The sequence below is a fragment of the Nyctereutes procyonoides genome, unplaced genomic scaffold, assembly GCF_905146905.1.
Source record: "Nyctereutes procyonoides isolate TBG_1078 unplaced genomic scaffold, NYPRO_anot_genome, whole genome shotgun sequence".
Lineage (NCBI taxonomy): Eukaryota > Metazoa > Chordata > Mammalia > Carnivora > Canidae > Nyctereutes > Nyctereutes procyonoides.
The window spans coordinates 23,016,285-23,029,357 of NW_026575030.1; the positions used below are offsets into that span (position 1 = coordinate 23,016,285).

The 13,073-nt window shown below is 42.2% G+C and overlaps 1 protein-coding gene across 1 annotated transcript in view; it reads left to right on the forward strand.

The window, feature by feature from the left end:
• The first annotated feature begins 55 nt into the window (after nt 1–55).
• The window catches only part of HACD2 (3-hydroxyacyl-CoA dehydratase 2), a 111,259-nt gene continuing 98,241 nt past the window's right edge, over nt 56–13,073 (forward strand). Inside the window, exons 1-2 of the mRNA XM_055316567.1 lie at nt 56–237; nt 4,116–4,233. Coding sequence (XP_055172542.1) covers nt 71–237; nt 4,116–4,233 — 285 coding nt within the window. The 5' untranslated portion in view covers nt 56–70. The remainder of the gene's footprint in view (nt 238–4,115; nt 4,234–13,073) is intronic.

A 13,073-nucleotide genomic window follows, 5' to 3' on the forward strand; every position in this document is an offset into this window, starting at 1 on the left:
CCGCCCCCTCGCGGCGCCTGGTCCCGGGGCGGTGGTGTCCGCGCAGGGAGAGCGTGCTCGGGCGCCCGACATGGCGGCGGCGGCGGCGGCGGCGAAGGGGAATGGGGGCGGGGGGGCCCGGGCCGGGGCCGGGGCCGGGGCCGCGGCCGGAGAAGCTGGCGGCGCGCGGAAGAAGAAGGGCCCAGGGCCGCTGGCCACGGCGTACCTGGTCATCTACAATGTGGTGATGACGGCGGGGTGAGGCCGGGGCTCGGGGAGGCGGGGCGCTGGCGGGGCCGACCGCGGAGGGGGCCCTGCGGTCGGCGGGGCGGCCCGGGCGGGGGGGGGGGGGGGCCGCCCTGCAGGGGAGGGGCGGGGGGCCCTGCAGGGAGGGGCGGGGGCGCCGAGCAAGTTGCCCGAGGCTGGGTGCGCCCGAGCTGGAGTCAGGGGGACCTGCAGGGACTGCGGGGTGGCCGGGGGTCGGGGCTGGGGCGCAGGGGGGCGGGGGGGAGGCGCCCTGCAGGGGTGGGGCGGGGGGGGCGCCCTGCAGGGGAGGGGCGGGGGGCGCCGAGCAAGTTGCCCGAGGCTGGGTGCGCCCGAGCTGGAGTCCCGGGGACCTGCAGGGACTGCGGGGTGGCGGGGGTCGGGGCTGGGGCGCAGGGGGGCGGGGGGGAGGCGCCCTGCAGGGGTGGGGCGGGGGGGGGCGCCCTGCAGGGGAGGGGCGGGGGGCGCCGAGCAAGTTGCCCGAGGCTGGGTGCGCCCGAGCTGGAGTCCCGGGGACCTGCAGGGACTGCGGGGTGGCGGGGGTCGGGGCTGGGGCGCAGGGGGGCGGGGGGGAGGCGCCCTGCAGGGGAGGGGCGGGGGGCGCCGAGCAAGTTGCCCGAGGCTGGGTGCGCCCGAGCTGGAGTCCCGGGGACCTGCAGGGACGGCGGGGTGGCGGGGGTCGGGGCTGGGGCGCAGGGGGGCGGGGGGAGGCGCCCTACGGGAGGGAGCGGGGAGCGTCCTGCAGGGTCGGGGCTGGGGGCGCCGAGCAAGTTGCCCGAGGCTGGGCGAGCCCGAGCCGGAGTTCCCGGGGGCCGGCGGGGCCTGCGGGGTGGCCGGGGGTCGGGGCTGGGGCTGCGGGGGGCGCCCTGCAGGGTCGGGGCTCTCCGGCGCCGAGCAAGTTGCCCGAGGCCGGGCGCGCCCGAGCCGAGCTGCGGGGCCCTGCGGGGTGGCCGGGGCCGGGGCCGGGGTCGGGGTCGGGGCTGGGGCCGGGGGCGCAGGGGGGGCGGGCGGGTCCTGCGGGGCCGCGGGAGCCCCGGCTGCAGGCCAGGAACGCGAGCCTCCCCGGGGCGGTGGGGACAGCCGTGGCCGCGGACTGACCGTGTACTTAGGCGCGGCTGTTTTCAAAATCGGGCTGAGCCCTAATCTGAAAGGTAACGGGGAAAGGCGTGCGAAGTTTCTGGCCGCTGACCCGAGCAGAGCCGCGCTTGAGCTGAGGGGAGACTCCGCGGGGCGGGGCGGGGCGGGGCGGGGGCAAGGCCGAGAGCTGCGGGGGGGGGGGGGCATAGACCCCTCCAAGCGGGTCCCTACCTCCGCCGCTTCCTGCTCCACCTCTTGCCACAGCGGGTTCTCCAGTTCTAGTTCTGACGCTCACTGGCTGTGTGACCTTGGATAAGTCACGTTTGCCATTCTTTGCCCTCCGTTTTTCAACCTGCAAAAAAAAAAAAAAAAATAGAAGGAATTCATTTCTTTTACAGATTCTTACTTGATGTCTTTGTATGATTAGTTTCTGGAAATAACATAGGCCATGTATCCATCCGTTGCCTGGTTAGGCGAGCTCCCAGGTACCTCTAGCTCTCTGATCCCGTAGTTTTGGAAGGGGAGGGTCACAGGATCCGACTGCTTGTTAGGTATTTCTGTTAAGATTTTATTTTTAAAGTGATCTCTACACCCAAGATGGGGCTCCAGCGTACAACCCAGATGGATCAGTAGTCTACTTGCTGTACTGACAGAGCCAGCCAGGCGCCCGTTATGTTTATTTTTCTTTTTTTCTTTTTAAGATTTTATTTATTCATTCATGAGAGACAGAGAGAGAGGCAGAGACACAGGCAGAGGGAGAAGCAGGCTCCATGCGGGGAGCCCGATGCAGGACTCGATCCCGGGTCTCCAGGATCACGACCTGAGCCAAAGGCCGACAGACACTCTGCCACTAAGCCACCCAGGCGTCCCATGTATTTTTAAATTGTATTCATTTGTAAAATATTTTTTCCCCTCGAGTGCCTTGGTGGCTCAGTGGGTTGAGCACCTGCTTGCACCTCAGGTTATATGATCCCCAGGTCCTGGGATCCAGCCCCACTTTGGGCTCCCTGCTCCCCTGCTCAGCACGGAGCCTGCTTCTTCTTTCTCTCCCTCCCTCTGCTTGTGCTCTTTCTGTGTCAGATAAACAAATAAAATCTTAAAGAATTTTTTTTCTCTAACATTTTATTAGGAAAAATTTCAAAGATGCAGAGAAGTTTAAAGAACTGTATGGTGCGCATCTAGTTTTAGTTATTTTTAAAATAGGTACTACATTGGCAGGTGCACGATTCAAAATATACCCAAGAACATGCAGTGAAACTTCGCTCTTCTCCTTCCCTTCCACCCAGATCCCCTCTCTGTGGAAGTGCTAATTTTGTAATTCCTTCAGATGCTGATGCAAACAAATATGTATACACACAGACACACCCTTTTTAACCTAAATGCTAATGTCATATTAGCATTTCAGCACTTTGCATTTTTCACACAGCTGTAGATATAGCGAGGACCATAGACTTGATTGCTTTATTGGAAATGGCCCGTGTTGAAACCTAGGTTCAGAGAGGTGGTGATTTGCTTGACTAGCTTGACACCACTGAACTTGTTAGTCATAGATCTGGATCTAGAACTTATTTCTCTTGATTCACAGGCCAGTGGAGAAGTAGTGCAGATGCAAGTTTTCTTTATCGCATAAATGGTCAGAGAGTGATTCTTTAAAAGAACGTCCAGAAGTTTGTGTTTTATATTTATATGTGAATTCTTGTGGGCAAAGGCATTAACAAAAGCACTAAACTGGAGAGAGATTTTAAGATACATTGGGAAAGAAGGAAAGAAACCTTTATTCCTGGTGATGGAGGATAGGGAGTGGTGTCTTAAGTCAAAAAGAGAAATTGGAATTTTGAGAGGAAACTAGTCTTTTTTTTTTTTTCTTTTTGGTAGGCTGCTAATGCTGAGACAGTTACACCATTAAGGAATTCATTTCTTTTGCAGATTCTTATTTGATGTCTTTGTATGATTAGTTTCTGGAAATAACATAGACCATATATCCCATTGCCTAGTTAGGATTGTATATTTATTTAGGTAAATCTATTACTGCTTTCAGGGAGACATACTTTATTAATAAAGATCCATTTGTTTCAGTATGGAACTTAACAAAAAATTACAGGCTTTGAGAAACTCACTTTTGAGGACAGAACAGAAATCTAACATTCACAGTGATATGCCTAAGCACTTCCCTGTATTGTGTTTTGTATTGATCTGGCTTTTTTTTTTTTACTGAATTGATTTTGGAAAATTGAGCTTTAAGAAAAATCTTTTTTTTTTCTTCAAAAAACCAACCATTTATTTTTATTTCATTTGCAATTTTGAGAGTAGGGTATGGGTATGTTTCTGTGAGATACTTGTGAAAATAGTTTAAAACATCTTTCCTCCACCCTATTATTATTACAGACCCTTTGACTGCACAGGCCATTTAAAATTTTCCTTTAACAGCTTTTTTCTCTCCTCTTAGACTTCTGGCACTTAATTTAGCTGCTCAAGGACCAATTTAGCTTATTCTCTTCATTTTGGCCTTGTTCTCAACAGGCAAGTTTGCCAAAAAGCTGAGCTCCAGATGGGTGAGGTGCCACTGTGCTTTTGCAGAGCACTCTTGGTTGGGTGCTGTTGGTGGTGCAACATTTCTGTGCATTACAGCTTGGCATTTGAAGGCCATAGTTGATAAATCCAGGATGCTGATTTTTGAGGTCACCTTAAGTAGTATCTGTTGTTGCCAAATTTTCTATTACCTCCAATCCTACTTACCTTTTTTTTTTTTTCTTGATAGCTCATTTTCTTTTCTTTTTTTTTTTTTTTTTCCTTAGGTGGCTGGTTATAGCAGTTGGACTGGTCAGAGCATACCTGGCTAAGGGTAGCTACCATAGCCTTTATTATTCCATTGAAAAGCCGTTGAAATTCTTCCAAACTGGAGCCTTATTGGAGGTAGGTCCTGAGCTTCATTGTTATTGGTTTCTATTGTTAAAAATTAAAAGCATGCTACTAAATTCCATTGAAATAGCCATATCTCTGTTGGATTTGCTTTAAATTTGAAAACTTGCTTTATAGCATACTGTGTTGATGACTAGAGTATCTTCTTGACATTCTAGATAAAATAAAATCTCATTTAGCTTATGTTAACTGGAATATATTTTACATTCAATGTTTACTGAAAATCATGAAGAAAGCTTATGATAGGATTTTGGTTTTTGATTCTAGGGAAATCATAGGGAAGTGTTAGCAAACTCAGAGACTTTTACCAGCCAGCCAATAATGGAAACAATGAAGCTGGTGACTGTAGGGTGTCAGATAAGGTAGATAGAAAAAACAGTAGAGCCTGTCCAAATGCATCAAAATTTTTTTCTTAAATAAATGTTCACTGATACAATTTCTGTGGTTGTGTCAATTTTTAAAACCATAAGAATATTGTAATGAAAAAATTTTCAAAGACTTTAAATATAAATATTTCTAGAAAAATGTTATACAGTCTCTCAAAAAACAACAGAAAAGTCTGATGATAAATCAGTAGCTTTTTTTTTTTTAAGATTTTATTTATTCATTCATGAGAGACAGAGAGAGAGAGAGGAGAGAGGCAGAGACACAGGCAGAGGGAGAAGCAGGCTCCATGCAGGGAGCCCCAAGTGGGACTCAGTCCGGGGTCTCCAGGATCACACCCTGAGCTGAAGGTGGCGCTAAACTGCTGAGCCACCTGGGCTGCCCAAATCAGTAGCTTTTAAATACATTCAATATAATGCAAATAAGTAAATAAACATTTATTAGTTCTCATGTATTGAGAGTAATATACCTAGTCCTGTTTCCTAGTATACGTTAGCATTTTTGAGTTGCAAGTGACAGAAACTCAATTCAAAGTATTTTCAGCAAGAAAGGAATTTACTGGCTTTATAGTCGATAAAGACATGGGTTAACCTACTGAATCAAAGGAACCACCTCAGGAATGAGGATTTGACATTGCCAGACTCTTTCCATCTCTCATCTTTGTTTATGTCTATTTCTCTTGGAATGTTGGTCTGAGGCTCTCCTACTGCAAACTGCCTTCTCCACCTGGCAGGAGAGGGGGAAGGAGTTATTTTTCGTAGCATCTATGTCACAGTTCTGGAGAAGGGTTCTGGTTGGCCTTACTTAGACCAGTCAGTCTTGCCTTTGATGTGAAATGGTTGATTAACCACGTCTAGGACACATGCCCATCCTTCTGGCCAAGGGACTATAGGCTTTGTTAATGGAAAAGAAGGAATGGGGTAGCTTTGGGCACACAGAATCAATAGCTACCATAGTTCTTAATGGTAAAGAACCTTCAGGTTGCAGCAAAAATCTGGTGTTCAGTTTCATTCACTTAGCCTCCAGGGCAAGTGCATCATGACATTTGGAAGGATACTACCTTTTACCTCCAGGAAATAGCATGTAACAGCTTAACCTCTCACCTTCACGTTTGAAGCTGAAAGTTAAAGTTTTTGTGTTTTTCTCTCAGGAAGCAGAGGTTTCAAAACTGTCGATATTTCCACATTTTAGGCAGATGGTATGGGGAAGTGAGCTTCCAGCTGTGAATGGAGTAGCATATTCTAACTCTGCTGGTTTTACCAACTGTTTGAATTTGAGCAAGTCATTTATCTCTTGTCCACCCCTTCTTCTCATTTATGAAGTAATTAGGTTAAAGTAGATTTCAAAGCCTCTTCCTGCCCTAACAGTTTGAGTCTGAGGGAACTTCAGCAAATCCTTATGTGAGCCATTTGTTAAAGTTTTGAAAAATTTTTTGGAAGCTGCCAATAGTGAGTGAGTGACTTTGCCTCTCAGAGCTTTGGCCGGCACAGTACTCTCCAGCTATAGAGAAGCAAGTTTGGGGAAATTGAGGCCACAGGAAATTGCCCCATTGCTTGACACAGTATACAGTTGGACCTGATTAGAGTTCTTCAATAATTTAAAGGGGTTCTATCTCTGTAAGCCTTTGTAATATTAGAAATACGATTTTCTAAATTTCAGTATGTCTTAGAGAAGGTAGTGACATTAATATGTTTTACAAAATCCACTCAGGAACCAAATCTTATACTTTGAAGGATTAGCACATTTATCCCTATAGACTTTTTAACAGGGATTTAAGAAAACATTTTGGATTTTTGGTTTTATCTCTGTTATCCCCACTCAGAACCAATTAGGTGACAAATACTGGATTTGATTTTGGGGAAAGGACTTGGCAAAATGAAGTCAAGACTCCCAGGAATAGCAGGGAATTAGCTTTACAGTTGTCAGTGACAGCACTAGACCTCTCAGCCTGGGGCAAAGAGCAGGCTCACAAAGACTGCATCTCCTAGTTGTCGATTAAGGAATGCCTCAATGCCTCTGCAACCTACATCATATGATAGTTACAGGTGTACAGTGTCATTGAATCACAGATTAGTTATGGGAATTATTTGTTTGACAATATATCTTGTTTGCAGGAGAAAAGGAGAGAATGATTCCAGGGAGGTTATTCATTTTTATCTCCGTATGCTTAATGTCATTATACATTTTTTATCGAAGTATAATTAACTTACAGTGTTAGTGTTAATAGTTTTGGGGTAAAAATATAGTAAGTGTTCTCTCAATCTCCTTTATCTGTTTCACCCATTTCTTCCCCTCACCTCCCTCTGGCCACTACCAGTTTGTTTTCTGTATATAAGAGTCTGTTGAGTTTTTTTTTTTTTTTAATTTCCCAAAGTTTTATGGTTTTGATTTTTATTTTCTCTTTTTTGCATTTTTTTGCATTATTTTAAGTTATAATTCTAGGGACATCTGGGTGGCTCAGTGGTTGACCATCTGCCTTCAGCTCAGGATGTGATCCTGAGATGGTGGGATCAAGTCCTGCCTCAGGCTCCCCACCAGGAGCCTACTTCTCCCTCTGCCTGTGTCTCGGCCTCTCTCTCTGTGTCTCTCATGAAGAAATAAATCTTTTTAAAAAAATTACAATTCTAATATAGTTAACATGCAGTGTTGTATTAGTTTCAGGTGTACAGTATGATAATTTAGCAATTCTGTACAGTACTTTAGTGTTCATCATGTTAAGTATGCTCTTAATCCCCATCACCTTCTTCACCCATCCCACACCCACCTTCCCTCTGGCAACCACCAGTTTGTTTTCTACAGATAAAAGTCCATTTTTGATTTGTCTTTTGTTTGTTTGGTTTCTTAAATCCCACATGTGAGTGAAATCATATAGTACTCTTCTTTCTGTCTGACATTTCACTTAGCATAATTCTTTTTAGAACCATCAGTGGTGTTGCAGATGGCAAGATCTCTTTCTTTTTTATGGCTGAGTAATATTCTGTTTTATATATACATATATCACATTATCGTATATGTATATTGTATATGTATGCCACTATAAATCAGGTTACTTGTATCTCTGAATGTTATTTGTTTTTTTTAAGATTTTATTTAGTTATTAGAGCATGAGAGCACGAGTGAGGGGAGGGATAGAGGGACAGGGAAAGGGAGAGGCAGACCTCCCAATGAGCATAAGAGCCTGACTCAGGGTTTGATCCCAGGACCCTGAGATCATGACCTGAGCTAAAGTCAGATGCTTAATGGACTGAACCACCCAGGCACCCCTGAATGTCATTTGTTAGTAGGTTTTGTGGGAATTTGCTTAAAAAGAAGAGATTACTTGTTATTTGCAGTAAATTTCAAATTTTCCTTGAAAAATAGAGCCCTATGCTTTTCAAAAGATTTGAAAACATTTACCAAGGCAAGTGGAAATGGGATGGAGTTGTATAATAGGTGATTTTACTTCTGAGGAAATTAATGTTTTGCAAAATGGGTGTAAAGATAATATTGAGTCAGTGGTACAATAGTATAGGTTTTTATAATATGGACACAAAACCTAATTTTTTTTCCATACTCATCAGAGAAGATCTTGACTGTATTTTTTAGATAATTTTGCAAGTTACTCCACAGGTGATCATTTGATTAAGTGTGTCTGTGAGTTGCTATAATGTGTGCTATGGAGGTTGATTCCTTGTTAATAAAGAGCTTAAAATCTTATTGGATAGATGGTTATACTAGGGCTCTTGGCTAGAGATTATAGAAACCACCTTAACCAACTTGAACAGTAAGGGGACTTTATTATAAGTTTATAGGATGTCCCATGGGATCCAAGGACAGGGATGCAGTCTGCAGGGAACTCAGGGGTTCCTGCTCCATCTCTTATCTCTGCTACTCTCATTTTCTTTGTCTCTGATTCTTTCTTCTCTTCCACACTGATCTTCTTGTTTTGTTTTGTTTTGTTTTTTTAATCTACATGGCAAGAATGATAGTAGTTAAAAGCTCCTAAGATTGTTACTTCTGTAATCAGGAGAGCAACTGTTGGAAATAGAATCCTACTCCCAGTCCCACATTACCAATGAAGGGCCAAATTTGTCCAGCTTGAATCAGGTTCTCATTCCTGGACGAGTCACTGTTGAAGGGAAGGGGTAATTTCTAGAAAAAGGGGTGCTAGGTGGAAAGCCTAGTATTTACCAAAGTACTGAAGCGAATACAATCAACATTATAATGTGCAAATTATGAGAAGAATCTTGAGTAATTGTGAGAGATAATTAACATAGCAAAAATATATTTTTTAAATGTCATTCATAGATAAACAAATTTCCATACCATAAAGTTAATGAATTACTGATACATGTTATGACATGGATGGATCTTGAAAACATGGTGCTATGTGAAAGAAGCAAAACAGAAAACACTATATATACATTATATGATTCTATTTATGCAAAATGTCCAGAGAGACAAATCCAGAGAGACAGGAAGTAGATTAGTAGTTGCCAGAGGCTGTGGGGTAGAGAGAATGGGGAACGACTCTAAATGGGTACAGGATTTCTTGAGATGATGACAGTATTCTGGAATTAGTGGTGATGATTGCATAACCTTTAAACATACTAAAAACCACTGAATTATACACTTTAAAGGGAGAATTAGTGATATGTAAATTATGTGACTTTTTAAAAAGTCATCCATATGAGCTGTGGATAAATTTTCTTCATTTTTTTTTTTGATCTGTGATATTCATTGATAAGGATAGACTATCTTTTCAGCTTTGTTAGAGTTGAGTTAAAGATTGGAATTTAGTATCATATTATATTATATTAAGGTAGCTTAAAATGTTATATTATGACAGCTTAAAATTATTTCTGAGAGGGGCACCTGGGTGGCTCAGTCAGTTGAGGGTCTCACTCTTGATTTTGGCTGAGGTCATGATCTCAGAGTTGTGGGATTGAGCCCTGTGTCAGGCTCTGTGCTCAGTGGAAAGTCTGCTTGAGATTCTCTCCTGCTCTCTCTGCCTCTCCTCAACCCCCAAAATAAAAAGTTTTTAAAGAAAAATTTTAAAATAGAATTATTTCTGAGAGAATTTGGACTTAGTTAACATAAGACTAATTATACCAAAGACATTTTAAATACTCATGATTGGACATGCCTTGGTGATTGGCCATGTGATTCCAGTGATTTAAGGACTGCTCTGTAAAGACATTAATTGTTGAGACTGATAGGGACCATCTTCAATATGTGTACGCCGCTATATATATATCACTTACCTACCTCTGCCCAGCTGGGAAAGAATTCCCTTTCCTTCCCATTCTCTTTCAGATCCTTCTATCGTTTGGAACCCCTTCACCTATAAAAAGAAAGGAGACAGCTCCCCAGTCTTACTTGTGATCTTTTTCTAGAGTTGATCTACAGCTAGGTCTGGAGTGACAGAGCAGATTCCAGAGAAGCAATGGAAGAGAGTAGATAGCTTTTGTTGTATCTTCTTACCCTACTACCACTTTCCAAGCCCTGTCCCTGTAATCTGGTCCGACTCCTTGTATCTCACCTCATAACTCTCTTTAGACCCTTTAATGATATATACAGGAAGCAGATTTTGAGTATTTCTCTAAAATACAGCAGAATGTTAAGAACTTGTAGTGTCCTTAAGAAGGAATGGGCTCCCATCTTGTCTCCTTACTAGTTTTCCTGTATGTTTGCCTTAAATACTAGATGACTTTTTTCTACAGAGATACTAGGAGGTTAAGTTCTGTGGTATTATTAATACGATAATGCTTCAGGCATATCATTGGTTAAGTTTACTTCTGTGTACTTGTCTGGGGACATTACCACCATCTATAATATTTTCCTTCCTTGTGAAAAACATGCCAGCTTCCCATTAATAATAATAAAAATCTTAAAAAGGAAAATTTGAAACTTCTGTTATATATACATTTTAGACTGCCTTTATTCTGAAGACTTGTTTAAGAAAACAGACCTCTAAAAGACTTTTGAAAAGCTAGCCGAGCAGTCATAGTGGGGATATCTAACATAAACAGAAATGACAACAGACCTCAGACAAGGTAGCTTCAAAAACAATGTGAAAACCAGAGGTAAAATAGAATTTGGTGTAATTAATAAGTGTCACAACATTAGAAGGGAAGAGGGAGCCTCTGGGAAATAGGAGCCCACCTACACAGGTGGCAACTGTCTGTCGAGTCTGACAACTCGAGCAAATAGAAGAAAATTGATACGGCATTCAAGCATGTAAGACAGCTAATGGCTGTAGAAAGGAGTGGGCAAACATTTTTTTTAATGATCTAAAAATATTGATGGTATCACTAGAGAGTAGGAAGGGGAGACCGTAGTGCAGAGAAGTAGGTTATACTAAAGATCAAGAAAAGGTAAGAATTCCCAGTTACAGTCTAAGACTAAATAGATTACAGAGCAGAAGCTATGAGGAATGTTCAGGGTTCATTATTTGAAATGTAAAAAAGACTATTATAAATTATGTATATTGCCAAGTGGATCAGAGATATTATGTGTTGGTGTTCTAGCTAATGTATGAATGATTATCTGAAAAACAAAAATGAAATGTGTGAAAGTAATAAAATTCAACAGATTAATAATGAAATAGAACTGATCTATCTAGAAAATGGATTGAGGGTTTGCATCTTGTCAAAAAGTAAGAGTACCAGCAATAGAAAAGGCTAGAACATATAACTCATAAATCATCAAGAAAGATTCTAGAAAATTTTTCTGAACTGAAAGACCAACTCAGTATGGTTATTGAGAGTATATAGAATTCCACACTGGAGCTGTTTTTTTTTTGTTTTGTTTTGTTTTTTTAAAACTTTTCCCTTCTTGAGCACCTATTTGTTAAATTTTTAAACTCAAAACAATGGTAAGCAATTTCCAGCAGAAAGGACATCTTAAAATGTAATAGTAAAACAGCCTAGGACCTTAGACTTTGAAGAACAAAAAAATCCACATGAAGTTAAGAGAAAGCCTTAGGTTCCTACATAACCTTGCAATTTTCTACAGATAGACTTTTTGAAAATAAAAAGTAATGAAACTTTGAAAGAAACTTATCAAAGGGTATTTAATTCTTATGTAAATAAATAAAATTAACCAAGAACTTAGAACTTAGAGACATAGAGGGGTATATATCGAACTGCTACTGGTGCTTATTCCCATGGAGGGGTGTGGTATTTAGGAAGGAAGTTTTCCTCTTTACTCTCTATACTTTAGTGTGTGCTTATATACCACTTCTGTGAATCTTAAAATAAAAACAAAGATGTAATAAATGTAATATGTAATACAATATAATAGGAAAAAGAAAAATAAGATTAAAATTTTTTAAAGGGAATTAATATAAGCAGTTTAGATTACCTTGCGATTTAAAATGAAGTACACATAAAACAAAAACAAAAATAAAACAATTTTACATCTGTTGTTAAAAAAAGGAACAATAACAGTAAACCTACAAGATGAGTATAGCACAAAAAACACAATTTCTAATGTTTATACAAATAGACTCATTAGTTTTATCAAAATAAAAAGTCATAGTGATGAATAACAGTTTAAAAAACATAATTCAGGGATGTCTGGGTGGCTCAGGGGTTGAGCGTCTGCCTTTGGCTCAGATCGTGATCCAGGGTCCTGGGATTGGGTCCTGCATCGAGCTCCCTGCATGCAGCCTGCTTTTCCCTCTGCCTGTGTCTCTGCCTCTGTCTGTGTCTCTCATAAATAAATGGAAAAATCTCAAAACAAAACATAATTTAGCAGCCTGTTGCTATGAAAGACAAGCTTACTGAAGGAAAAACCAGTCTGCTATGACCAAGCATACAAGAAAAGCAGAACCACCCAGATACAGCATAAGATAAGTTGATATCAGAGCAGAAGCCAAAGAGAAACTGGCAGAGTTCACAATTTGTCATGCAGCAGGAACATGGCAAACACGTTGGTGGAATTAGTTGATGGGTAAATGATTATCATAGGAAAGCTGGCAGAAATGTTAGAGAAGTAAAATTAGAATTGTACTTAAGAAATGTCAGTATATGTAAAAGAACACTGGAAACAAGAAATTTGGGTACTGAGACTTGGTTTTGCCACATGGTCTTAAACTGTCTGCATTGAATATGCTGGATAAGATTAACTTAAGTTTCTCTCAGATTTTTTTTTTAAAGATTTTATTTATTTATTCAGAGAAAGTAAGAGTGAGCTGGGGGAGGGTCAGAGGGAGAAAGAGAATCCCAAGCAGACTCCACGCTCAATGCAGAGCCCCAAATGGGGCTGGATCCCATGACCCCAAGATCATGACCTGAGCCAAAATCAAGAGTCAGACACCCAACCAACTGAGCCATCCAGGCACCCCTAGTTTTCTCCCAGTTTTAAGTTTGGTAAGAGTTAGCATTTTACTATCAGATTATGAAAATAAAGCGGGTAACAAATTAACAAATTATAGAGCTGAATATAACATAAAAGGTAAAATTAAA